Source organism: Perca flavescens, chromosome 15 (genome assembly GCF_004354835.1).
Source record: "Perca flavescens isolate YP-PL-M2 chromosome 15, PFLA_1.0, whole genome shotgun sequence".
NCBI lineage: Eukaryota > Metazoa > Chordata > Actinopteri > Perciformes > Percidae > Perca > Perca flavescens.
Window position 1 is genome coordinate 27,321,868 of NC_041345.1, and position 27,653 is coordinate 27,349,520.

The following is a 27,653-nucleotide window of genomic DNA, read 5'->3' on the forward strand; positions in this document are numbered from 1 at the left end:
ATTTGTAAAGAAGATGATCAGGGCCACGTGTGAACAATGTGTTTGAGTTCTGAGTTTAAAGTCAGAATTCTGAGTGTTTTTATTTTCTTTTTTTAAGTCCGAATTATGAGAAAAAGCAGAATTGTGAGTTTTAGGTTTTTTTTTTAAGTCAGAATTCTTTTTCTCAGAATTATGACTTTAAGAAAAAACACACAATTTTGAGTTTAAACTCAGAGCTCAAATACAGTTTTTCACATATGGCTCTTGTCCTCTACCGTATATGTTTGAGACATTTTCTTACCAACCACTTTTCCATTCAGCAGTTTTTAATAATCTGCTGGTCACGTGGCGAAGGTATCAGTTCAGTTTAGGTTTTGGCCTGTTGGTGGAGCCTTCAGATCGTTGTTTACACAGAAAGACTGAAGAAATATGAAATGGGCAGACTGAGCTCCAGTGTTTGCAGAGGCCTTGTATTTCTTTAGTGGGATGGGCAGTATAGCTAAGAGGGAAGTTAATTTCACTTTTATGCTCCAGTATAATTTTGGAGAAAACTTGCAAATAATAAACATGGACGCTTTACTTAACCACAACAATGTTTGTATTTTTTTTGTTTTGTTAACATCATTACACACACACACACACACACACACACACACACACACACACACACACACACACACACACACACACACACACACACACACAGTGGATGAAGAAGTACACAGATTCTTTACCTAAGTAAAAGTACTAATCCCACACTGTAAAAATACTCTTACAAGTACAAGCCCTGCATTTAAATTGTTACTTAAGTTAAAGTATTTCAGTATCATCAGGAAAATTTACTTAAAGTATAAAAGTAAAAGTACTTCATGCAGAAAAACACTCACATTAAAAAAAACAATAAAAAAAAACTGGAAGACTCCAACCAGTTGTGTGTTTAACGGTCTAATCATTTCAGCTGGACTTGTAGGCCGTTATATTGTTGGCTAGTTTCATTTAGAATAAAACATCAGATTTTATAAACTGCATGTGTTTTGTGTGCAAAGCTCTTAATGTGTGAAGTAACTAAAGCTGTCCGATGAATGTAGCGGAGTAAAAAGTACAAGATTTCTCTCTGAAATGTAGCGGAGTAGAAGTAGAAAGTGGCATGAAAAGAAAAGACCAAAGTAGACTACAAGTACCTCAACATTTGTACTTAAGTAAATGTACTTAGTTACACTACGCACACACACACACACACCCACACCCACACCCACACACACACACACACAGCCTATCACCTGTTGGGGCGTGGTTTGCGTGTGGTTAGTGGTAGCAGGTACTTGTGTCTTTTTAAGAGCGAGTCAAAGATTTGTCAACCTTTTATGTCCCGTCTGTCATAATCACCATTGCCACGGGTACAGCAGCTAAAAGTAGAGCCTGAAGAAGAGAACATGGTAAGAACTCCTTCATCTCTCTGTAACGTAAATCTACAATGTTTCTGGTTCTCATGGTGACGTTTTCTCTGTATTTCTGCGTGGTCTTAACAGTAACTGCATTTCCTGGTTTTTCTAACATTCATCCATAGGGATTTAGAATGTGTTCACAGTACTGGCATCATAAATCATTTTTTGCTTATTCTTCTTCTTTTCTCTATTTTTCTGTTTACATGTAATCCATTTTAAATGTGAAGAAAATGTTAACATGTTGTACTGTATTCAGGTTGGAAATAATTAGGCAACTGGCGATCAGTATTTTCTTTTCTTCTATTTGTCCATTTATTTTACAAAGCAAGAACATGTCAAACTCATTAAACCCAAAAAAAAAACATGTTCAACACAATTACATGTTAGGAGTAATTGTTTGGCAGCCTTTACTTCCTGGTGTCAGACAAAGGTTCCAGTTTTGCTTTTGTCCTTGATACGCTTCAACTGTCAGTGTTTTGTAAAGGGGGATACGGAAGTGTTACGGAATCAGATATTTAATATTTGATCCACGGAATCAGTTTGTTTAACCAGTCGATGGGAAATGGCCACTGTCGCACGCGTAGCATGTCAATAATCAGTTTGGTTCAGTTATGGTTTGCATCAGTATCACACCCACGTATTATTGGACACAACGACAAAGTCACACAAAGACTTGATTAAATTGGCTTGGTTGCTTAACACAGCAAAATCAGCAGAGTTAAATTCAACACTTTGAAAAGTGTCTACATTGGTCCACACTATTTTGAGTTTAAACTACACTTTTAAAAGTGTCAAATGCTTAACACTGGGATAGAGTTGCTGCAATAATTGCTCTCTCAATATTTGAAATTTAACACCAGTCAACACAGCTCAGTGTTGAATGTACACAACATGATGTAAGTGGTATTACAAAAAGTCTTACAGTATTACACTAGCTATATTGTAAAATCAACACTAGAGTTGTTTTCCGAACATGACTCCTTGTATTACCACCAACTCCTTCTGAAGAATAACTCTCTTGTAGTTGAATAACACTAAACCTGAGTTGAAATGGCTCAGTATTTTTACACTCAACCCTAACACTGAAAATCCAACACTTTTGATTTTGCCGTGTACATTTCAGGAATTATGAGCCAAAACATAGAAGTGTGTGTCTTTCTCTTCAGAGTGCTGAGACTACCAGAACACTACAGAAGGCTGCTGTTGTGTGTGTGATCATCCTGCCGATATTATATTTGATGATAGTCTATTACCGTCCCGGAGAGCTAAGACGAGAGGTTCCCACCCCACGAAAGAGGTAAAGCCCACTCTGTGTGTGTGTGTGTGTGTGTGTGTGTGTGTGTGTGTGTGTGTGTGTGTGTGTGTGTGTGTGTGTGTGTGTGTGTGTGTGTGTGTGTGTGTGTGTGTGTGTGTGTGTGTGTGTGTGTGTGTGTGTGTGTGTGTGTGTGTGTGTGTGTGTGTGTGCGCGCGTTTGTCCTTTAGTTTCCCTAATTAGTAGAAAACAGCAACTGTGTTGACAGCAAGGCTGTGTCTCATTCTGCATACCTTTATTACCACGAGTTTACAGACACGTCTCTGCTGTTTGAGTATCACCTGTGACCGGAGCCAATAAACTAGAGACTAGGGATGTAACAATTACCGGTGTAACAGTAAACCATGATAAAAATGTTGACGATAACAATTTTAATACCGAAAACCGTGATCATTTAATTTTACTTTAAAGTGTTCATGTGTACGGTTTTATATTTTAATTTTGATTTATGAAGAAAACAAGCATATGCTTAGTGGTGTTTCTTTGATTTGTTTACATATTTTTCTTTATGTCTTAGGTTGTATGTTTAGATTTGTATAATTTAAACCTAGCACTACTGGAAATGTTCCTGACAAATAAGCTGTTTACATGCTGAACCATTGTTCCTTTGATGTTAGAAGTTGCACTTTTGATAAGGTTTTGCCTATATTTTTGTAATATAATAAACACTGTTACACTTTTTAATACCGAAAAACCGTGATCATTTTGGTCACTTTAACTGTGAGGTTAAATTTTTATACCGTTACATCCCTACTAGAGACACACCCACCAAACGAGACAAAAAATATCTCGAACATAGACTTAATATTTACAGTCTATGATCTCAAAGCAGTTGCACACCGTTCTGAGATTGAACACTCTCTCTCTCACTCTCTCTCTCTCTCACGCTCTCTCTCTCTCTCTCTCTCTCTCTCTCTCTCTCTCTCTCTCTCTCTCTCTCTCTCTCTCTCTCTCTCTCGAAAATCAAGCTGTTCCACTTAGCGCTCCCCCTAGTTACCAGTACTATTTTGGCTAGGTCCACCATTGCAAGACATCTTGCCCCATTTGAAACGCCTCACACAAGGAGATAACGGTGCTCACTCTTGACGTTGAGCCCAAAACTCAGTTTTCCCTTGTTTACACGACAACACAAAAACAGCTTTTCTCAAAATCTTCACCCTAGCCGGATTTTTCGAAAAGCTCCGTTCACAGTGACCTAAAAAGCTTGTGTGACAACAAAAGGCCAAAATGCATAGACGCTTAAACAAAAAAACAAACACCTGTGTACATGTGGACTAAGCCTAAGATACAGTGATTCTGTGCATTGCCTTAAAGCAAAAGAAGAGAACAGAATTGTGATCCTTCCAAACTTCCATATTACAGCCGCCCCCTCCCCCACAATTCCAGCTTGTCACCCCAGAGTCATCTTCCCCCACCTGGTCCATGCACCTGTCCTGGCGGCTCAGTGCTGCTCAAAGATCACATCCCCAAGGATCAGTATGAGAAGGTGGCCAAACGCCGAGCTAAGGAGCTCCAACAACACAAAGCCAGGTAGTGGATGGATGGATAGATAAATGAATGCATGTATTGATGTCGTATTTAAATATTTCATTATTTATTAAGGATTGTATAGTACCTCCAATCATTACTGAGAGACCATATCCTGATAAAAACGTGATCATTGTGAACAGATTAGCCTATTGTTACCGTATTTTTTATTACCATGTTCTTACTTAGATTTTCTGTCACCTTGAGATTTTCCCCATTAATACCCTCAGGTTTTGCCCATGAATACCCTAGAACAGAAATGAATACCCAGTGTTACCCGTTATTTTAGTTTTTTATACAAAAGCTTTACAAGGTTATTACCTTTTGTAAGTGAAACATATTATTATTTATTACATTTATATAGCGCTTTATCATAGACACTCAAAGCGCATTTGGGGGGAGGGGGGGTGGGGACTGCTCTCTAACACCACTAATGTGTAGCACCCACCTGGGTGATGCACGGCAGCCATACAACGCCTTGCGACGCCAGACGCCAGAACGCTCACCACACATCAGCTAGTTAGGGAGGGGGAGGGGAACATATTTTTAGTGGTGGTACCTCAGTTTTCCATTGTTGTTACCGAGATATTGCCACCTCAGTAAGTTGTTATTGTTGAGCTGCATTGTAAAGTGCTAACATTGCTTCAGGCTTGTTAGTTTGCTCCCACAAAAGTGACGTTACGCAGAATAGTTGAAAGCATGACAATTACAGGTTGGCACAAATATACGGAGCCCCAGACATGACATCCAAAAAATATAGTGTGGCCACGAAATGCTAATTTGTTGCCACAATATACTTATTTGTGGCTACGAAATACTAATGTGTGGCCACGAAATACTTATTTGTGGCCACGAAATGCTAATTTGTTGCCACAATATACTAATTTGTGGCCACAAAATACTAATTTGTGGCCAAAAAATAGTATTTTGGGGATAACGACGTAGTCTAACTATAATGCGGGCAGTGCTCCTATACCTGTGTGGGGCACATAGGCTACCCAGAGCAAGCTAAAGGTGCAGTCATGGACAGAGATGATTTGATTGAAATGTATTTTAGGCTGGGAATGAGTTACAAAGACATTCTAAAAAGTCTGGTATTGCAAGGAATCGTTATTACCAAAGAATATTGAGAGCCCGGATGATTTACCGCCAAAGGTGTTGCACCGAAATCTGTGTCCCATCAGAAACTGTGGCCACAGAGGGCGCTGCTGCACATCGTCAGCCCGTGCGTGGTAGACAATGGAGGGCGAAGAAGAGTGTCTACCCAAACAGAGTAAACATCAATACATTACATCCACGGGTGCAAGCTGTATGATTATTGCCGGTTTGTTATTGCTTCCTAAGGAGAAGAGAGTAAACCGCTGGTGACCATATTAACCACCTCAGGCATAGTAACATATGTTTATCTGAAAGTAAATAAAATATATTAAGGTACATTTTCTCTGAAATGTTTCTGAACATGTATTTCTTTGTGACTGCATGCACGCGTTACATTTGTAATAACCTACCTAAAACCTCACACTAGACCTACATTTAAAACTTAAAATAGTTATATTGTACTGTAAAAAAAGAAAAGAAAGAACTAAATATTTAATGGATCAGCATGTGGGGTGACAACTTACCACATTGGGTAAGTTGTCAGAATATGTGACCCCACTTTAACTGCTTAATAAAGGAGTTAAACTTCAAAATATTGTTTGGGGTAGTTATGTCATCCCTTCACACTAATCTGAATACATGTTTTCTTATTTATAGTCATCACATAGCCAGTACAACAGAGGTCTCTAATAACACTAATAAATGGATTATGGACGGCAACATCCTCCTTAGCAACAAAGTAGTGTTAAATTTCAACATCATCTCTGCCTCATCTGTGCTCTGATTTACTGTCCTGTCTTCTAAAAGCAACCGGCTGTGGCGTTGCTTTTTCATTTATTAAAAGGTCCCATGGCATGAAAATGTCACTTCATGAGGTTTTTTATCATTAATATGCGTTCCCCCAGCCTGGTTATGGTCCCCCAGTGGCTAGAAATGGTGATAGGTGTAAACCGAGCCCTGGGTATCCTGCTCTGCATTTGAGAAAATGAAAGCTCTGATGGGCCAATTTGGAATCTCATCCTTATGAGGTCATAAGGAGCAAGGTTACCTCCCCTTTTTCTGCTTTGCCTTTGTTGCTGTTGGTAGAGCTTGGGCTGTCTACAGAGACCGCGTTTTTTTACAGTGTGTTCAGGGAACAGGCAGCTCACGGATACTGAGGAGAGGTTTATTGAATGTGATAAATGTTGTAGCCTAAAACACCCACTTAAAGTGGCCATTCCCTATCCGTCTCACACTCATTGGCCTGCCACAGATTCCGGATTCATTGACGTGCCCCTTCCACATTTAAAGGTACAATACGTAACATTTCTGCTTTAAAATGTCTAAAAATGACCATACCTATGTTATATATTTTTATGAGTTGTGTTCTTACACTATCCCAAATGTTTCCACCAAATGTCAAACCCAGAGAAATCTATTATTTTATTTTCAGACACGGCACGTTTCCTTTAGTCGCCCGTCAGTGGCGTCATATAACCTTTCACCCTCCAGTTACTCTAACTTCCGTCAGAACACTCGCACCAAGATGATACGTTCAGGAGTAATTGTAAATCATACAATTTCACAGAAAAAAAAAATACTTGTAACCGCAATACTGCTTTTTTTTGCCATACAGCATCATTTTGTGATTAATTACATCCCACTTTTTATCACAGTAATACAACAGAGACCTTATCTATTTTGAAAGTTCAATATCGATACCAGCTTGACGTTACTACACTGTGCTAGCTAACGTTGATGCTAAAGCTTTGTGGGTAACATTATGAGGTTACAACATCGTTCAAAGGGAAAGGGAAGTTTGGGGTCCCCTGCTGGAGCTGCTCCCCCCGCGACCCGACACCGGATAAGCGGACGAAGATGGATGGATGGATGGATGGAACATCGTTCAACACGCTAATAAAGTTATTTTTAGTATGACTGTTTCGACCATAGCTAACAGGACTGAGCTAACCCACGAATAACTAGTAACGTTAACGTTAGCTATATAGATAGACGATTAATCTAATGCTAATTTAGCCAAAGTAGCACACCCTGGTCTGTCTGCCTCACTCCCCCGGCGCAGAGAGACTCAGTCGGGATGACAGCTGACAACAGCCCCGGGACATATAGCTAGCTAGTTACCTTTAGCCCCCAGTCAGCTATCAGCCAGCTACTTTGATTACAGCATCCCCCGGCCAGAACTTATCTCCAGTGCCTGGCGTTTACGACGCTAACGGCAGTTTAATTAAACATCGGGAAACAGACTATATCAGACCCAGCACTGAGTCACAACAGCGGCCGTGCATAGCGGTAGCTAGCTACATCTCTGTAGCGCTACCGGTGTATGTGCCGAAAATCTCGTCCCTGCCGAATTTCTCCCCCCTTCGCGTTTAGCTGTCTTTACGGTTAGCTAAATTAACCCGACAAAAGGTGGGTTAAGCACCAAAACGAAAAGTTAAGATTACTGAAAAGTGAAGGGGAGATAATTCCGGTCAGCTGGGAGATGTTCTGCTGCTGCACAACAGGCATCGAACGTCCTGGCTCGCTATTGCAGAGATTTCCCCGACAATCCCCCCCACACCCGTCTCTCAGCCTCGTTTAGTAGCTAGCTAGCGTTACAACAAACCCCGTCCGCCCCGGTGTTGAAACCATCCAAAAGGTGACATTGATATGTGAAATATTTTGTGCTTTAGCTGCTGGCTACTATTAGCTTGCTGGCTCACTAGCTAACTGGTCAGCTACAAATAAAAATCTAATCGAGAAAAACGTAATTATGTTGGGGAAACTGCAGCTATTTTATTACAATAACATGAATAAACGTAACGTGAATACACTTGAATGGGTAAACTCGTCCGTGAACTGATGCATTCTAACCGGCAGCAAAGGTGTTTAACACTAAAAACTCCCATAATTCCACGCAACTTCCCAACGTCATCAAAAATCCAGTTTTACCGTCCATTGTTTTGGTTGAGAGACCCCTAGCGGCAAAAAGTTACATATTGTACGTTTAACGTATAAAAATAATAATAATTCAGTCGCACACTCTCAAATTTTGGTGGCAGTCTGGAGCCCTGTGGTTAATGTGGTCACCATTGGTTACTCTCTTCTCTTTAGGAAGCAATAACAAACCACAAATAATCATACAGCTTGCACCCGTGGATGTAATGTATTAATATTTACGCCATTTGCGTGGACACTCTTCTTCACCCTGCATTGTCTATCACGCACGGTCAGATGATGTGCAGCAGTGCCTTCTGCGGTCACAGTTTCTGATGTTTCACAGCTTTCGGTGCAACACCGGAGTCCAAGTCGTACCTTCGCCGGGAAAGCATCCGGGCTCTCAATATTCTTTGGTAATAACGATTCCTTGCAATACCAGGCTTTTTCAAACGTCTTTGTAACTCATTCCCAGCCTAAAATACATTTCAATCAAATCATCTCTGTCCATGACTGCACCTTTAGCTTGCTCTGGGTAGCCTATGTGCCCCACACAGGTATAGCAGAACTGCCCGCATTACAGTTAGACTACGTTGTTATCCCCAAAATACTATTTTGTGGCCACAAATTAGTATTTCGTTGCCACACATTAGCATTTTGTGGCCACAAATTTGTATTTCTGTGCCACAAATTAGCATTTCGTGGCCACAATATATATATATTTTTTTCGGATGTCATGTCTGGGGCTCCTTACAAATAGCTTTGGTTGTTCTTCCATATTAAATGGGTAAAGCCACAATTTTTTACATATCTGATTTTTATACATTTTTGATTAGAAGTTTTGGATCCCAGCATTGCACAGCACCCATTTTAACTTATGTTTTATGACCTTACATCCTCTTCACCCCCACCCCCGCAGGACTATATCTGTATTATCGAGACTGCTGATTGCTTTGCCAAACTCTCCTCTGCAGTATCCTATCCAGGGTTTTACAGTACGGCCTTTGACCACCACTCCCATACCAGGTTTGCTACACTTGAAGGAAATTATTTACTTTTTATTATAGCAAAATCAATCAACGTAACTCATTTTGGAGCCAAAAATAGAACTAATTGTAAAAGAATTTTTTTCAGCTTAGATAATTTCTATGAGGTGTCCAGAACAACATACTAAAAGTCCTAAGAAATCCTAATTGAGGAAATATGTTTAATTCTCATCAATCCGAGATGTTTGCCAGTAAGGCCAGACAACAATAAACCCCAAAGGGGATATTTTTTTCCTTTACTCCTATCAAAATAAAAAACTTTACACAATGAAAGTATCCATGAAAAGTAACATTTTTTGTATTACAAGTTTCTTTGAAAATTAATTTGAATATGCAAATGTAATATACACTAATTGAATATAGGCTACCCAAAATATACCCACATAGGCTTAATTTTTTCCTTTACTCCTACCACAATAAAACTTTACACAATGAAAGTCTACATAAAAAGTAAAACGTTTTGTATTAGAAGTTTCTTTGAAAATGAATTTAAATATGCAGATGAGCAATATACTAATTGAATATGCCCAAAATACACCCTAATGGGCTTATTTTTTCCTTTACTCCTATCACAATCAAACCTCACACAGTGAAAGTATACATGAAAAGTAACCTTTTTGTTTTACAAGTTTCTTGGAAAAATCTATTTTCTATATGCGAATGAGCTCAACACTAGGCTGTCTGGTTCCGGAGTATGGCAGACCCAAAAGCAGAGGCAGCAGGCCGAGTAGAGCTTGAATATTTAATGAATAACTAAATACAAACAATAGGTGTCCAGCAAAACAGCAGGCAGCGTGTTGAGCCGTTTTTAGATCAATTTCAATCCATGAGTCATGAAATCCAAAAAAAAACAGTAGAGATGAATGGCACCGAGGAGGTAGAGTCAACAAATTATGATGGAGAGGTGAAATGGGCAGACTTTCTGAGTGTAAACACTCAGAAAGCCCAAGTAATGTCAGTCTTAAACCCTCAATCAAGGTAGATTGTCGAATGGTTTTGTTCTATGCAAACAACTTGATTTTCAGCTGTTGTATCTTTGCCTTCAATCACAACTCCAACGTCCTCAGGCTCCTGATCCCCATCTCTTCGGATCACGTAAATCCCCATGACTGTGGTTGCTAGGTCCCTTTCTGCATCCAAAGCCGCCAGTGCCTGAACACCACAAACACAGAAAACACTGCAAGTGTTTAATAAAGATGGACAGAGAAATAAGGGGACAGACACAGTGATGCAGGGCTCCACAGGTGATGGAGACAGACACAAAAATACATCTAGAAAAGCATTCACACACACACACACACACACACACACACACACACACTTTGTCTACGGGCCAGTTATGCTCGGTCCAATATTGCGGCGACGAACAGCAACAAATAAGTTAACCAAAGCAGTCAATGTGGTGTCTAATGCTATGTCAATAAAATGTCTAAAATTAGCACTAGCTAGTCACCAAAAGTTAGCACAACAACTTTAAGAGTGAAATTTGGCTCTGATGCACACATTTAGGTAAGTATTACGGAATTAACGTTATGTGACCAAACTTCCCTTTCCCGAGCCACATTAACCAGCTCCGACTGGGGGATCCCAAGGCGTTCCCAGGCCAGGTTGGAGATATAATCCCTCCACCTAGTCCTGGGTCTTCCCCGAGGCCTCCTCCCAGCTGGACGTGCCTTGGAACACCTCCCTAGGGAGGCGCCCAGGGGGCATCCTTACCAGATGCCAGAAACACCTCAACTGGCTCCTTTTGACGTGAAGGAGCAGCGGCTCTACTCCGAGCTCCTCACGGATGACTGAGCTTCTCACCCTATCTCTAAGGGAGACGCCAGCCAACCCATTTCGCCCGCTTGCACCCTGGATCTTGTCATGACCCAATCTTCATGACCATAGGTGAGGGTAGGAACGAAAACCAACCGGTAGATTGAGAGCTTTGCCTTCTGGCTCAGCTCTCTTTTTGTCACAACGGTGCGATAAATTGAATGTAATAATGCACCCGCTGCGCCGCTTCTCTGACCAATCTCCCGCTCCATTGTCCCCTCACTCACGAACAAAACCCCAAGGTATTTGAACTCCTTCACTTGGGGTAAGGACTCATTCCCTACCTGGAGTAGGCACTCCATCGTTTTCCTGCTGAGAACCATAGCCTCAGATTTAGAGGTGCTCATCCCAGCCGCTTCACACTCGGCTGTGAACCGATCCAGTGAGTGCTAAAGGTCACAGGCCGATGATGCCATCAGGACCACATCATCTGCAAAGAGCAGCGATGAGATCCCCAGCCCACCGAACTGCAACCCTTCCCCACTCCGACTACGCCTTGATATCCTGTCCATAAATATTACAAACAGGACTGGTGAAAAAGCGTAGCCCTGGCGGAGGCCAACCCTCACCTGAAACGAATCCGATTTACTGCCGATAATCCGGACAAACCTCTCACTTTGATCGTACAAAGCTCTCACTTTGGTCGTACAAAGATTGGATGGCCCTGAGAAGAGACCACCTCACCCCATACTCCCGTAGCACCTCCCACAGTATCTCCCGGGGGACCCGGTCATACGCCTTTTCCAAATCCACAAAACACACGTAGACCAGATGGGCATACTCCCAGGCTCCCTCCAGGATCCTTGCGAGAGTGAAGAGCTGGTTTATTGTTCCACGACCAGGACGGAATCCACATTGTTCCTCTTCAATCTGAGGTTTGGCTATCGGCCGAACCCTCCTTTCCAGCACCTTGGAGTAGACTTTACCAGGGAGGCTGAGAAGTGTGATACCCCTGTAATTGGCACACACCCTCTGGTCCCCCTTTTTGAAAAGAGGAACCACCACCCCGGTCTGCCACTCCTTTGGCACTGTCCCAGACTTCCACGCAATGTTGAAGAGGCGTGTCAACCAAGACAGCCCCTCCACACCCAGAGCCTTGAGCATTTCTGGACGGATCTCATCAATCCCAGGGGCTTTGCCACTGTGGAGTTGTTTGACTACATCAGTGACTTCCGTCTGGGAAATTGACAACAATCCCCAATCATCCTCCAGCTCTGCCTCTAACATAGAGGGCATATTAGTCGGATTCAGGAGTTCCTCAAAGTGCTCCCTCCACCGCCCTATTACCTCTTCAGTTGAGGTCAACAGTGTCCCATCCTTACTGTACACTGCTTGGATGGTTCCCCGCTTCCCCCTCCTGAGGTGGCAAACGGTTTTCCAGAAGCACCTTGGTGCCGACCGAAAGTCCTTCTCCATGTCTTCTCCAAACTTCTCCCACACACGCTGCTTTGCCTCTTCTGCTTTGGGGCCTTTGGTACCCTGCAACTGCCTCCGGAGTCCTCTGGCATAACATATCTCGGAAAGACTCCTTCAGTCGGACGGCTTCCCTGACCACCGGTGTCCACCACGGTGTCCGTGGGTTACAGCCCTTTGAGGCACCTAAGACCCTAAGACCACAGCTCCTTGCCGCAACTTCAGCAATGGAAACTTTGAACATTGTCCACTTGGGTTCAATGCCCCCAGCCTCCACAGGGATCCACGAAAAGCTCTGCCGAAGGTGTGAGTTGAAAGTCTGTCGGACAGGATTTGGTGCATATGCAAAAACAACAGTCAGAGTTTTCCCCCCCAAAAAACATGGACTCCCTTGCACTGCCATTTGCGGAGAATGTCGTGGTACTAAAAAAATAAAATAAAAAAACACCAAAAAATAAAAAACTCCCCTGTTGTTGTTGCAACCTTGTTGTGGTGGGGAAGCTTGTGCGCCTCCGTGACCCTGAAGACTATACCGGCGGGGGTTATACCCCCTGGCAGGTACTACCAAGCCAGGCAGTTTTCAGGTTATAGGCCAGTCTAAAAGCAGCATTGCCATAACCCATTGGTAGTAGGAAGATTGGGCCAGTGTATTTGTCATACATATGAATGGTGTTTCTACCTATGCAAATTGGGACATATTCAATAAGTGTGGAGCTCATGTGCATATTCAAATTAATTTCAAAAGAAACTTGTAATACAAAAAAAGTTACTTTTCATGTATACTTTTACTATGTAAAGTTTTATTGTGGTAGGAGTAAAGGAAAGAAACTTGTAATACAAACAATTTTACTTTTCATGGGTACTTTTTTTTGATAGCAGTAAAGGAAAAAAATAGCCCCATTGGGGTGTATTGTTGCTTGGCACACATCTCGGATTGATGAGAATTTAACATATTTCCTCAACTAGGATTTCTTAGGATTTTTAGTATGTTGTTCTGGACACCTCATAGAAATGATCTAAGCTGCAAAAAATTCTTTTACAATTAGTCTGTCGTTAAACGCTACTTTGCCTGGACTAATAGTAAGTTGTGAAATATTGGGTTGGTTTGGGTGGGTAATGGACAAATCGACTGGAAAATTATGCACTCAGGGAGCCAAATCTGTTGGTACCAAAATGTGTCTAAGCAACCAGAAATTAGGGGATTTAGTCAAGCCATAAATGAAACATGGCTGGAATATCTGGTGAAATTAACTGTCATAGTGTATCTTAAAACGCGTTTAGTTTCAGAGCAGAGTTACCATAGTACAGCTCAAACTTCTGCTTGGGGATTTTTAGCAGTTTAAGAGGAAGAAGTTCCAAAGCCAGAGATGTGTCCTGTTAAAGAATGAAAGCATGAGGTGATTTTGATTTCAGGTTTAGCACTGCATGCGGAACAAAGAAGCAGCTACAAGGTTAGTGTGATCCCATCCCACATGGGATGCAACAAATCGGCTGGTCAATCTCACGCAGATCAATTTGGTGGTTGATACAAGATGGCTGCCGAATGTTTAAAAATTCAAGATTCATTATGTATTAGATATACTTAATATACTTTAACGCATTTGAAGATGAAACATACAGAAAGTAATACTGTATAATAAAGAAGGCAACATTGTGTCATTTTAAAGTCACATTTAAATAACTTTAAATACAATCTATTTTTATAGAAATCATTTCTTTGCTTGGTGCTGATATTACCATATCATGACATCATGTAACATCATTGTACAGCAGCCATCTTGCTATTAACCTTGGAAATGGGGGCAGAAATTTCACTGCAACTATGTGGTACAGGTCCTGAAACCGCTGCAATAGTTGCTTTTGTACTTGATTTTGAAAGCTGATATTTATTCAGTTTTATTTTGAATTTGATTCATTTTCAATTTTCAATTTTATCCCAAAAAGTCTAAGTATTATTTTCTACATATTTGTATTCTTGTCATAATGTCAGGAAAACACTTTCCCTGAAAAGCCAGAAGAAAACAGTGATGAATATTATGGTAGAGTTTGACTGTGAATGACAATACGCAATTACCATTGGCTTTCAAACTGTCTTGACCAATGCGGCCTGACGTTGAGGTCTGTGGTGTAACTGCTCACCTTGCTCTTGCAGCCTGTGCTAGCTGTGCGCAGACACCACAGCGCTGTCCTTGCTTTCTCTGATTCTCTGATTGTGTGGTGTTGGTGTGGGACTGGCCTTCCTCCATCTTGGGAAATAAATTAAACAAAAATGTAATAATATATTACAAAAAAATGGTGCCCAAAAAAGCGTTAACTTCCATGCCTAAACAGTGAAGCCAATGCGGAAGTCCCTTAAACCTGCATTCTATCAACTTTTCAGCAGGGGGTGACTCCAGTGGTTGCAAAAAGAAGTCTGTAACCCTTTAGGGCCGTGGCTACAAAACAACCAGTCAATCAGGACAGAGGCTTAGCAATGCTAACCATGACCCTGTGTATATTAAAATAGCCGTGAACTTGTTTTTGGGTGTTGCCCATGCTCTCTCTGTGAGTTTTCAATTCATCAAAGCTGATTGGAACATTTTGGTTGGCTAAAAATGTCTTGTTCAGCTCCGCCCTTTTGTCCAAATATGGTTACTTCTGGCTATAAAATACCAAGATGGCAAGAACGGCAGTCCACAAACCAATGGGTGACATCACCAATGCTACGTCCATTATTTTTATAGTCTATGTGCCCAAACTGAACTTCTTGCTTCAGGCTACTTGCATAGTTTTGTTTTGCAAACAAAAATATTACATTCCAACAATTATATTTAGTATAGATTTCAAGAACTTCCTTTAAATCTTTACAAATTTCATGAAATGTTAAAAGATTTTCTTTTTGATACACCATTTCCTGATTTTAGGCTTATTCCAGCTGTTTTTAGCAAGCAAAGCCAGGAAATCCAAGCAATTGGAGCCTCCAACAATTTGCCAGCAGTTAGCTAAAGACCAACCAAGCTCCAGGTTAAAGGTCCTTAAATTAACAAAGTGATAACCTAAACACGACTTCTAGCAACCAGAGGACGTTTCCATTGCTGGTGTGCAAGCCTAAAGACAACTATACTCAAAAACCAAGGAAGATAGGGAAGAATGATAGGATCCTTGTACAAAGTCACAATTGCCCTGAACAGGATTTAAATCATTATTTGAAATGAATGTAGACAATAGAAGATTTACTCTGGTGTGTCTACTCTAGGTGTTGTTGAATGTGTCCAAAGGGGTCCTGACTACGGAGAATCTAGCTGAAGGTGTGAAGGTCCAAGGTGAGATTTCAATATCAGAACTAACTTCATATAGGCTGTAGTTGGAGTTCTGAATAGATTTACTAAGCCTGATTTGTTTAAGCAAATAAGCTTTAGCCTACTCCTGCCTGAAAGACATTGGCATCAGATGTGATTCCTGCTGTGACCGTGCTTTCGAAGGTTTTGATAGATGAGGGACCCTGTAGAGGCTAAGCCCAAGCTTTAAGTCCCTGAGGTACTATGGGTCGAATAGTTGACACACTTTTTACCTTGTAAAAGACTGTGCAGTCTGTAGTGGTGGTGTTGTCTGTCTGTGCTTCCGAGTAGAACACCTGGTATGGCATTGCCAGACCTATCTCCACAGCGCTGCAGAGTTAGGTCGGGCTCTACCACACAAACATTCCAGGATAGGAGAAAAAAAACACTCTGGGTTGTTTGCATTTATTTGAACCAATCACAATCGGTTTGGGTGGTGCTAAGCTCCACTTGCAGATATGGTAGCTCTGCAAAATGGTCTCAGGAAGGAACTTGTTTTGGTGGAACATTTGTACCCCGCAAAGGAATACGCCACATACAATATGGAATGAAGTTAACTGTTCACACAATACAGTAAAGTGAGCTATATAAATTAGCTGGATGCACGGTTAAACATAATTTGCTCTTACCAGTGCATCGCCATGTGCATTTTGTCCATAGCAAATCCCAGACAATTGGTCCCTGCCTTGTTGCACGATCAAAATTGTCTTTCAAACTTAACATTTTCAGCGTGTAGCTTGCTAGCTCGAAGTATGTCATTGTTTCCCAAAGTGAACAGAGTTAGACAACAGCAACACACCTCGCTGGAACATGTGGCGTGTTTATCCTGGAAATTAACTTCCGTCGACCCAGACTAAGAACACCTGAACAACCAAATATTGCTTCCTATTTATGCCCTGAGCTCAAATTGGCTCTTACAGAACATATACTGCAGCCATCAAGTGGCAAATCTCTACTACATGGCAACTGTACTCTAGATAAAGGGTGTACAAACATCACTGCTACAGAGGCCAAAGAGTTGGTGATGCTTGACCTGCAGAAGGTGCCTGCCTCTCACTGTTCCGAAAAAGGCCAACCCCGAAATTTCACCAGACGCAGATACACCTCGCACTGGCTATGTCGTAGTTTTGTTTGGTCAGCCACCATGCACCATACCACATGGGAGCGTCTCAGAAGCAGATTGTTTTGCCTGCCAAGCTTGCAGAGTTCTCACAAGAGCACACTTTGAATTTGCTCAGCGAGTCACTCTGGCATTGAGTAATGATCCTCATGCCCTTGTAGCCGTGCTGCACCAATCACATCGTTGTATCTGATATAGGCTGGCCAGAGGCGAGCTAAACAGATGACGACAGTTTAATCTACCAGTTAGCTCCGTTGGTAGCTAAGCGTATGGGGCTCTGGATACGACACCCCATGTATTGTTGTGACTGGTCTTAGTGTTATCCAGTTGCGTGCAGTGAGAGTTTCAAATGCATGCTTGGTGCCACCCCTCGAGTTGGGCCATTTTCATTACTCAATGCCAGACCCTTAATCTTTTGGATTTGGGTCTGGATTTCCAGGCTAGGCTATTTGTGCTTCTACCATAAAAGTAAGTAGTCTACATAGTAAAATGGTGTCTTCCATTTAGTCCGGTTATGGACGACACAGATCAAATATTTGTGGCAAAGGGTGTTTAATTAGAAAATTGACTGGATGCTAGCCCTTCCACTACTGCCTGGCCTATTGAATGCCCCACGGTTCCATCAGAAATAGACCTGGTGCATATTTGTAATAGAGTAACCGAGTGGAGAGCAGCTTTTGGAACACTTTTACAATGCGCTGGTACAAGCATTGTCTTGAGTGGCCAAAATTGCTGGCTGGGCCACAGCGTTGGCAGAACGCAGCCCAGCCGTGCCAGTTGGTATCTAGAGGTTAGTCCTCGCTGACCGCACTCACATATGATAACATATTTCAGTTATTCTGGTACAGTTGTATGTTGTGTGGTACTTAAATCTACTGAATGTAAGTGAGGAACATCTGATGAAACAAAACGTCAGTTAGAATGTTGTTAGAACTGTAATGGTATAATATCGGTATGTGATACTTGTACTTACATTTGGGTATCAGTGCATCCCTAGCAAAGTATAGCTACTTGAGGATTTAAACAAACTACATTCATCATTGCAGTTATCAACTAATCAATGTATCACAGTAATTCTTATTAAAATCTATTCATGTTTTGGCAAAAAAAAATGACAGGTGGTGGTGGGACCAGACTGATTATGGAGTCTAGCAGCCTGGTGATCCTCAACGATGCACTGGCTAAAGTGATCTACACCAGTACTATCTACCATATACACACTGGAGACCTCGGTATGCATCTAAGAAATTGGAACTGAACTAGAAAACAGAACCTTTATGTGAAAAAAACTGTCATTGCAGAATTGAAATGCACAAAATGACACAAGTCCTGATATGGTTAATGTAATCAAAAACAATTAGTGCAGTTGTCAATGTGTTGTACAGGTATGCATGTGCATAAATGTGTGTTTCTGTGTGTGTTTACTAGAATTAGTGAAATGCAGCTTAATTTAAGCACACTTTGTTTCCTTAATGTCAACAACTAATGTGTTAGGAGTAAGACACCACTCAGCTGTCCTTTTCTGTACTTAGCATCCTTCCAGTTTGAAAACCATGAAGCTGTGTTTCCCATTACCATCAAACAGCCTCAGCTGCCAGTGCTGCACGACATGGGGACAGGTAGGAGTGCACTCAACATGGAGTCTGGTGGATAAATATTACATTTAATTATTATCAAAGGCAGGAAAGTGCTGCTTCTGCGCTCTGTGGGTTGAACCAATGAAGCATTAATTAGTTTGATGTCATAGCAAGTGATTTATTTTCATAAGCTAAACGACTAGTCAAATTTAAAATCAACCTTCTGTATAAAAGATACAGCAAGCAGAATGATGAAACTGACGTGCTTTGGGGTAAATAGCATAGACTGAAAGAATAATGGCAGAAGCTGGGTCTGAAAAAAGCATCCAAGCTGAAGTGCCTAAACCTGCATTCTATCTAATTTCAACTAGTGGGCAACTCCACTTGTTGTAAAAAGAAGCTTGTAAAAAAGGATATGGCAAAATGAACCTAATACAACTTTTTACGTAATTTGGTGTCAGTCACTAGTTTCAAGTCTTCTTCAACACAGCACGTTCATTTTTGTAAATGATGGTCCCATTTGTCATTTAAAATTGACGATAAAGCTGGGGATGCTTTAGGGCGTGGCTACACACAGACCTGTCAATCAGGACAGAGGCTTAGCTATGCTAACCATGGCACTGTGTACATTAAAACAGCCGTCAACTTGTTGATGGGTGTTGCCCATGTTTTTATCCTAAACTTAGACCATCTCACTGTGTCAAATTAATTTGAACATCTTGGTCGCCTAAACATGCACTGAATGTTTAGCATTCTGCCAACCAAGCTAGCTAGCTAGTGCTATAATTAGCTGGTGATCTAAGGGAAAGTTTGCTGTTTTTCTGTGTACAGCCATACATGACTGGCTCCAGTACCCGGAGGTCCATTGGATGATTCGCTTCAGAAGGGTTGAAAATTGGCAACTTACCCTCTTTAGCATTTAGCTTAGCGCAGCATCATTGTAACCATAAACAACACTGGCAATCACTAAAATATCATCCTGCCCAGCTCCACCCTCTCTTCAAAAAAATCGTAACGTTTGGTTTTAAAAAACCAAGATGGCGACGGACAAATTGCCAAACTTGAGGCTTCAAAACAAACGCCACGGTGCTACTTCCACTATTTTTACAGCCTGTGGTAGACAGCTTTGGACTTTTTTTATAGTGTATTATGCGCATTAATATTTGATTTGTGAATCGAGGATTTAAAAAAAAAAAAAATCATCAAACAACACTGATCTGTATTATATCTGTTATTCCCTGATGGATCTATACCAACACTAATCTCCTGTTAAAAAGAGGGCAGCTAGCAAGTTCATGTACAGTGATCATAATGTCTTTATAGTGTCTTTTCTTGAAATAACTCTTTGCCTACTTCTGTCTGTCAGATATCAACTCTCACGTCACCATCGCCACAAAGACATTTCTGCGCTACCCGCAACTCAAGGTGTTGTTGAGTAGCATCCGGAGTTTCTATAGCAACATAGAAGTCATCATTGCAGATGACAGCTTTGAACCAGAGCAAATTACTGGAGAACACATCCGGCAGTACTTCATGCCTCCAGCACAGGTGCACGCACGCACGCACGCACGCACGCACGCACGATTTTCTTACTGACAGAGTACAACGGTTTCAAGTGAATGGACAAATTTCCAGCATCAGGCTTTCAAGTACAGGTTCACCCCAACCTTTGCTTTTTCATAATGTACACAGACCGCTGCAGAGCGTTTCGGGAATATAGTTATATTGGAAAGTTTTCTGATGTTTTCTGGTTGTCTGTGATGTACAAGAAAGACAATGATTAGCCAACCAGACCCCATTCTCTCTACAGAATTCTCTCAAATGCCCTCAGGCTGGTGGTATATTTGTGCCTCCAAGGAGAACTAATCCCTCTTCCAAGTCTTTTCTGCTATAGGACTGCTCAACACAAACAATGCTCATCTTAAATCAGTTTTTTTTAAATGGGGTTACACATATACCTAGGGGGTACTTTGGAGTACTGCAGGAACAAATCATGATTCTTAAAATAATTATTTACTATAATAATGAATGAATCTAGTGATTGTTTGTGGGTTTCAGTTACAATATTGTTGTTCAGTAAATCAGACTTGGATGGCAGAGCTCTGCATTGTGCCTCTTTATATAGCTAGGCTGTTTTTTTTCTACCAAAAAATGTTTTGTATTAGTCAAGGGGTACTTGGCTGAAACAATATTTCAAAGGGGGTACATTATTGAAAAAAAGTTTGAGAAGAAGTTTTGAAGATTAAGCTTAAAGATGGAAATTGGGAACAGAGACGTAAGTTTCAGAGTATTTTTTAGTGTGTTCCAATCATGCACTGCTGCAAAGCGGAAGGCATTGTGTCCAAAGGTAGTAGAAGTAGAGGGGGTACTAAACTTAATAAAATTACTTGATCTTGTGTGATAGGTGTAATGAGCAACATGAAAAAGAGATGACAAATAGAGAGGTGTCTTGCCCAAGATTGTCTTGTATATGAAGCAAAACCAATGATGAAGCTGCCGTGTGTGAAGGAAGGGCCAGCCCACCAGTTTATACAAATCACAGTGATGAGTATGAAAAGGTGCATTAATGGCGAAACGGATGGCTGAATGATAGTGTATCAAGTTTTTTTAGAGCTGTGTTTGGAGCTATTCTGTAAATAGTATCGCCATAGTCCAAAATTGGCAATACTGTCATCTTAACAAGGATGCATTTGGTAGCATGAGTAAAGGAAGCTTTATTGCGGAAAAGAAAGGCTAGTCTAGCTTTGACTTTAGTTTGAAGGTTCTTGATATGTGTAATAAATGACAAAGATGAATCCAACCAGATACCTAGGTATTTATATGTTTCGACATACTCTATAGCCATACCGTTCATGCAGGTGATTGTCAGTGGAGTCTCAGTAGCAGGTTTTCGGCTGAAAATTATACATTTTGTCTTACTAGTGTTAATACAGAGGTGGAGATTGTCAAAGAACTGTTCTATCGAGGTGAAGCTTAGTTTAAGATTAGAAGCTGCAGAGGTGAGAGAAGAACCAACTGAGTACAAAATGGTGTCATCTGCATAAAGTTGAATTTGTGAGGTGCCAGCAGCTCTGGCTATGTCATTGATGTAAATAGAAAAAAGGATTGGGCCCAGGATGGAACCTTGAGGCACCCCCTTTGAGATGATAATATTGATTGTTAATTGCCTTTATGTATTGTCTCTGTCCCCTTTTTAATATGTTTCCATACTGACTGTATGGACTGGGAAGCTGCAAATCAATTGCGCACTGGGATTAATAAAGTGTCTGAACTGAACACATGTATACACACACACACACACACACACACACACACACACACACACACACACACACACAAATATTAAAAGCCAAATTTCATTAACCCATTTATCACCGAAATTTCCAATTTATTATCATTTCTACCGTATTTGATATATATGATGATCATATTATTATTTAATTCAAAAATGTATTCATAGTATCTGTTAATGCTCTGCATTGCGTTGTACTTGTCACCTGAAATAAACATTTAAAGATTTTAAATGATTCCAAAGATGAACCTTGTTTTTTTCTTCCTCAGGGCTGGTTTGCTGGCAGGAATCTGGCTGTCTCCCAGGTAACCACCAAGTACTTACTGTGGGTGGACGATGACTTTTTGTTCACAGAGAACACAAAGATAGAGAAGCTGGTGGAGGTGATGGAGGCAGTCCCAGAACTGGACGTGGTAAGAATGAGAATGAGAATTTCTGTAGTCAGGTGTGCAAACACAGGGTCAGCCCCACACTTTCAGGGGCCGTGAGCAAGATTTGGTTTGGCGTGTTGCCACTTCACCTGGAACTGAACTCACACTTGTACGATTAAGCTTGTAAAGACCAAAGAGAGACCTTTTGGCAGCAATACTGGGCCTCATTCACCACTGTTCTTACGAAGAAATGTGTTCTTAAACCCCACTCACGCACTTTTTTACGAAGATTCTGACATTCACTAATGTTTTCTTATCTTGGATTTGTTCTTAGCTAAGAACAAAATCTACCAACACTCAAGAACACTCTTACACACAGTGAGTGATGACAGTTTGCTCCAAATTATTGGTTACTGCATTTTATTTCATTCTACAGTCGTTTACAATGATAGTATTTCACTGTAATGTATTTCTGATCATTTGTTGAAAAAGAAAATCATAGTATGCAAAGAAACACTAACACTGCAATGTACATCAGCAATTAAACTGATTAAATCCTGCGTTATTTGGTGATTGATTGCGCTATTTCTAGGGCCAAAATGCAGTAGTGGAATGTAACGAAGTACAAATTCTTCGTTACTGTACTTAGGTACATTTTTCACGTATCTGTACTTTACTTAAGTAGAATCAATAGTGCATACTTTTGACTTGTTTTACAGCAATTATATATACTTTCGTTCCGTTACATTTTCTGATGAGTTGTTCCCCCTGCCAAAACGTCTTCCTGACCGTCACACGTTTGTCTCACCAGTGAAGTTTGGTTGCCTAGATACAGTATAAATGGGGCATCGCCGATCCTTCATCGGCTTCCAAGCCGGCTCTGGTGCCCCAGAGCCCGGGCACAGCGGCGCTGACCCTCAGTAATACAGCCTCTGGTAAAAGTGAAAATGAAAATGTTTGTTTTTTATTATTTCCGTTTTTAAATCATAGTTGCAAGGCAGCATAAGACGCGTTCATATCTTATTTATTTGGCTGGACCTCTTCACATCTCCTCCCCATTTTCGCTGCTTAACATCCTTTATTTGCTTACCCTCCCATGGTTAAAGGAAATAAAACGGTCTTAAAATACATCCATGAATAAAACCAACCGCATTCCGATTCTAACAACACATTTCCGTTTTATGCTGGTTAGGATAGGAACTTTTTTTAAAAGCCAGGCCTTTTGCCGTTTGCGTTAGTGGACATATTACCATTTAAAATGATAATATGCAAATAAGATTAAGAGAATAACTCGTTTTGCAAGTACTGTTACTTTTAATACTTAAAAGTACATTTAAAATCAGGTACTTTTTACTTTTACTTAAGTAGGGTTGTCATTGTGGTACTTCTACTTTTACTAAACTAAATATGTCTCTGGTTATTTGTACTTTTACTGAAGTACTGAGATTCAGTGCTTCCTCCACCACTGCAATGTACAAGCACCCCGCTTCCCAGGAGGTGTACAGGAAGGGTTATGTCCTTATATGCGAATTTGCGGGGCGTTTTCTTACGCTAATTAGGAACAACTGGCATGCAGATTTTAAATTACGAAGATGTGGGATTCATCAATCCTAAGAACACAGGTGCAAACAATTCTGCTGTTTAAGAACACGTCATGAATCCGACATAGACTTTTCTTAGGGACTTTCTTAAGAACATATTTAAGAGAAAACTTAGGAAGATATCGGTGAATGAGGCCCACTGTCTGTAAATATGATGTGTTAACAGCTTTGATGATAGAGTGGGAATGGCATTGTCAGACATCATGGCTTTCAATTCAGTTTTATTTATAGTATCAATTCATAACAAGAGTTATCTCAAGACACTTTACAAATAGAGTAGGTCTAGACCCCACTCTATAATTTACAAAGACCCAACAATTCCAGTAATTCCCCCAAAGAGCAAGCATTCAGTGCGACAGTGGTGAGGAAAAAGGTGTAGGGTGTAACAGGGCATAGCAGGGCGCGCAGCAGGACCACGGCGACAGGCTGCAACCATGATTTAGGGGCCACCATAATCCAAGGAAACATGCTGGACGAAAAGAAAACATATGGACTGTCTCCCTCTACTTTGATTTTATTATTGATTATATGGTAGATGAATCTGACGACTATGACGAGAAGCAGTTGGGCCGGGTAAGGCGGACGCTGCAACTCCTCACTCCCTAACTAGAAGCTTTATCGAAGAGGAGAGTTTTAAGTTTACTCTTAATTGTGATGACGTTGTCTGCCCGGACCCAGACTGGGAGCTGGTTCCACAGGAGAGGAGCCTGGTAGCTGAAGGCTCTGGCTCCCATTCTACTTTTAGAGACTCTAGGAACCACAAGTAACTCTGCATTCTAGGAGTGCAGTGCTCTAGTGGGGCAATAAGGTACTAAGAGCTCTTCTAGATATGATTTTGCTTGACCATTTAGAGCTTTGTAGGTCAGGAGAAGGATTTTAAATTCAATCCTGGATTTTACAGGAAGCCAATGCAGAGAATCTAATACAGGAGAAATACGATCTCTTTTCTTAGTTCTTGTCAGAACACGCGCTGCAGCATTCTGGATCAGCTGGAGAGAAGGGTTTCAAACGAGCAAAGTGGCAGTTGGTCAAGGCCACACTCCCACCCTCCACCTGGCCCCCCTCTCTCCTCCTCAATAGCATTTAAAGCTACAAACACAGAAACGGCTCTAGTGGCGGTAATTCTACACCAAGGCTGAATTTCAGGAAAGAGACTTCAGATACAGTATTAGGGGACCACTAAGGTCTATATAAAAGAGACTTCAGATACAGTATTAGGGGACCACTAAGGTCTATATAAAAGCATCCAAAGAGCACCATGTCATGGGACCTTTAAAAGGTCACAGGGTCCTTTTGGGCACCCAGGGACTGGGGTAACTGACAAGGTGTCCCCCCTGTCAGTAGTCCTGCATCTAGCGTTGAGGTTGCGGATTGCAACCAACTGGAACTTCAAGTATGTATTACAACTATGGTGGCCAATGTAAAAATGTGAATTGCCCTATCTTGGCCAGTGTTTGGTTTGTCCATTCTGGGCTACTGTAGAAACATAGCAGTGCAACACGGCGGACTTTGCACCATATGTAGATATAAACTTATCATCCTAGGGTAACAAAAACTCAACAAATCTTATTTTCAGGTGATCAAACACTAAATAAAAGATACTTCTTAATATTATAATCGACTTCTGCCAATGGAGTTGCCTAAATCCTAACCACTCCCTGTCCTTTAAGTTTACTCACTTTGCATGCTTGAGGTTTCTGCTCCTCAACAAATTTACTTATGAATCCTTTCTGCATTTGATCAATTTTGCTTAATATTTCTGAATAAGGACTCTCTATCCGAGGTCCACATCTCGGCAGAGAGTAAAACATACTATTTCTCCTCCTATGCACGTTTATTTATTTTGTTTAAAACCACTACATCTGTCAGACTGAAGACTTTTCCAGCATGTATTTGGCAAGAGGTAGGTACACAATGGACTGGTAGCCAGTTTATGACCAGTTATCTTGTCTCTTTGTTCTCATCAGCTAGGTGGGACAGTACAAGGGAACCAGTTTTATTTCTCTCTTCTCTATGAGGAAGGAGAGGAAATGGAAGGTGGCTGCCTGTACAGGAAGTCCCAAGGGAAGTTCCAATCACTTCCTGGTTACCCAAAATGCTTTCTGGCCAATGGGGTGGTCAACTTCTTCCTGGCTCGCACAGATGCCATCCAGAGGGTGGGATTTGACCCTAAGCTCCAAAGGGTAGCGCACTCAGGTAGGTCTAGACCCAGACAGAGTTTGGAGTCCAAGTGGCAGTTAGTCCACACACTTTCAGTTTTAGTTGGCATCATACAAGCATGTGTTAAAGGCCAAATGTCTGTTTCTGACTCTAGAGTTCTTTATGGATGGCCTGGGCTCGTTGCTGGTCGCCACGTGTGACCATGTGTCCATTGACCATCAGCCCAAAACAGGCAACAACAAGGACATTGGTCGCTACGCCAGTTTTAGAAACCCTGGAAACAATGACGTGGAGTTCAAACTGCAGCTTCACTTTTTCAAAAACCACCTAAAGTGTATCAAATATGGATAGAAGACTACAAGAGGACATTGGGTTACATATTTCCCTGCAGTTATTCAAATAAATAGTTCTGATTCTGGATGGCAAAACCAGGTCTGAACAGTCTCTAAGTCTCTCTATTTATGAATCTCCTTAAAATGTCGCCCCCTCTGGGATAGAGAGAGACTCTTTAAATACCAATAAACCAGAGATTTGGTGCTTAAAGTTAAATGCAGGGCCTATATGAATGCAAGTTTTTAATTAAAAAATCTTTTTTTTCTCTCTTTATCTTCCAAAATGCATTTCATTTTATATCTTTGTTTAAGCGTTTTCTTTATTGTGTATATTATCAATGGGTGCTTTAATAATAATAAAAAAATGTTCTTTCATATAAAGATATATTAATAAGGTTTGCATGGATTACTATTTGTATAGTTGGTCTGAATCCCAGCTTGTTTACAAATGTGAGTTACGTACTGTATGAGCTGTTGTGCTCTTTTATTAAAGCCAGAGGTGTATTGAACCCAACACAACCCATTGTTCATGTTCATAAAATATTCTAGATTGTTTACCTTACTGTACTACAACTCTTTCTATGCCATTTGTGGCCCCAGACTCACCAGTTTCTTTTGGCCCACATCTGGTTTCCACTGACTAGACCTGACTGCTAGTTTGGCTGGTGTCCTTTTCTTTAGTCTGTGGGCCAACCGGTAAATTAGCTCTCCAACCTAACGTTAGTGAAAGTGTTGATATATAAAAGCATCAAACGTGCATCTTAGATGAATGAGATGAAAGTATATCCAGCCTAACACCGAACCGCTATACCGAATACCGAATTTTAGCGCTAGGCTGCCCTACAAAGGCAAAAGACCATAACTCGCTAGAGTGTGGAACAGAGAAAAATTACTTTAAAGTTGTTTAGTTGTCCATCCAATTGAATTATAGTTGGGACACTAGAAATCTGGCAATTAGATGTTTTAGTAATGAAACTTATCTGCATAAAAAATCTAGACTTTTTGACTTTTGACCTCTATTTTAAAATTTCTGCACTCTGCCTTTGTACTGGCTGCAAAAAGGCAAAAGGCATTAACTTCCACATTATCAATATTTGGTTGCTGATCACTATTCACAATATCATTACAGTAACACGTGTGTAATACATGTGTACACAAAATGTAGTGATCATGGCATATATTTCTCATGATTTACAATAGGGCTTTGACTCCGAACTTCGTTATTCGAATATGATTCGAATATAAAAAAAAAATAATGATATTCGAACGAATAATAGGCAGCCCTTAATATTCTAACCTGTCATGTGCGTTATTTTTTGTTAATGTGGT

The 27,653-nt window shown here is 40.9% G+C and overlaps 1 protein-coding gene across 1 annotated transcript; it reads left to right on the plus strand.

Annotated features, from left to right (window-relative positions):
* Positions 1-2,595: 2,595 nt before the first annotated feature.
* On the plus strand, positions 2,596-26,604 carry LOC114570395 (beta-1,4 N-acetylgalactosaminyltransferase 2). The gene is made up of 11 exons (XM_028600712.1): positions 2,596-2,721; positions 4,099-4,266; positions 9,197-9,303; positions 13,968-14,005; positions 15,790-15,856; positions 18,110-18,223; positions 18,524-18,610; positions 19,935-20,116; positions 22,130-22,273; positions 25,800-26,028; positions 26,147-26,604. Exons 1-11 carry the CDS (start codon positions 2,663-2,665, stop codon positions 26,341-26,343), a joined length of 1,392 nt encoding a protein of 463 aa, XP_028456513.1. The 5' UTR covers positions 2,596-2,662; the 3' UTR covers positions 26,344-26,604.
* The last annotated feature ends 1,049 nt before the right edge of the window (positions 26,605-27,653 follow it).

Bases quoted from the DNA above. Each gene is read 5' to 3' on its own strand.
- LOC114570395 (XM_028600712.1), top strand. From the start codon at position 2,663: ATGATAGTCTATTACCGTCCCGGAGAGCTAAGACGAGAGGTTCCCACC. The intron at 22,274-25,799 runs GTAAGAATGAGA...TGTTCTCATCAG, and splicing joins CAGTCCCAGAACTGGACGTG to CTAGGTGGGACAGTACAAGG. The intron at 26,029-26,146 runs GTAGGTCTAGAC...TTCTGACTCTAG, and splicing joins CCAAAGGGTAGCGCACTCAG to AGTTCTTTATGGATGGCCTG.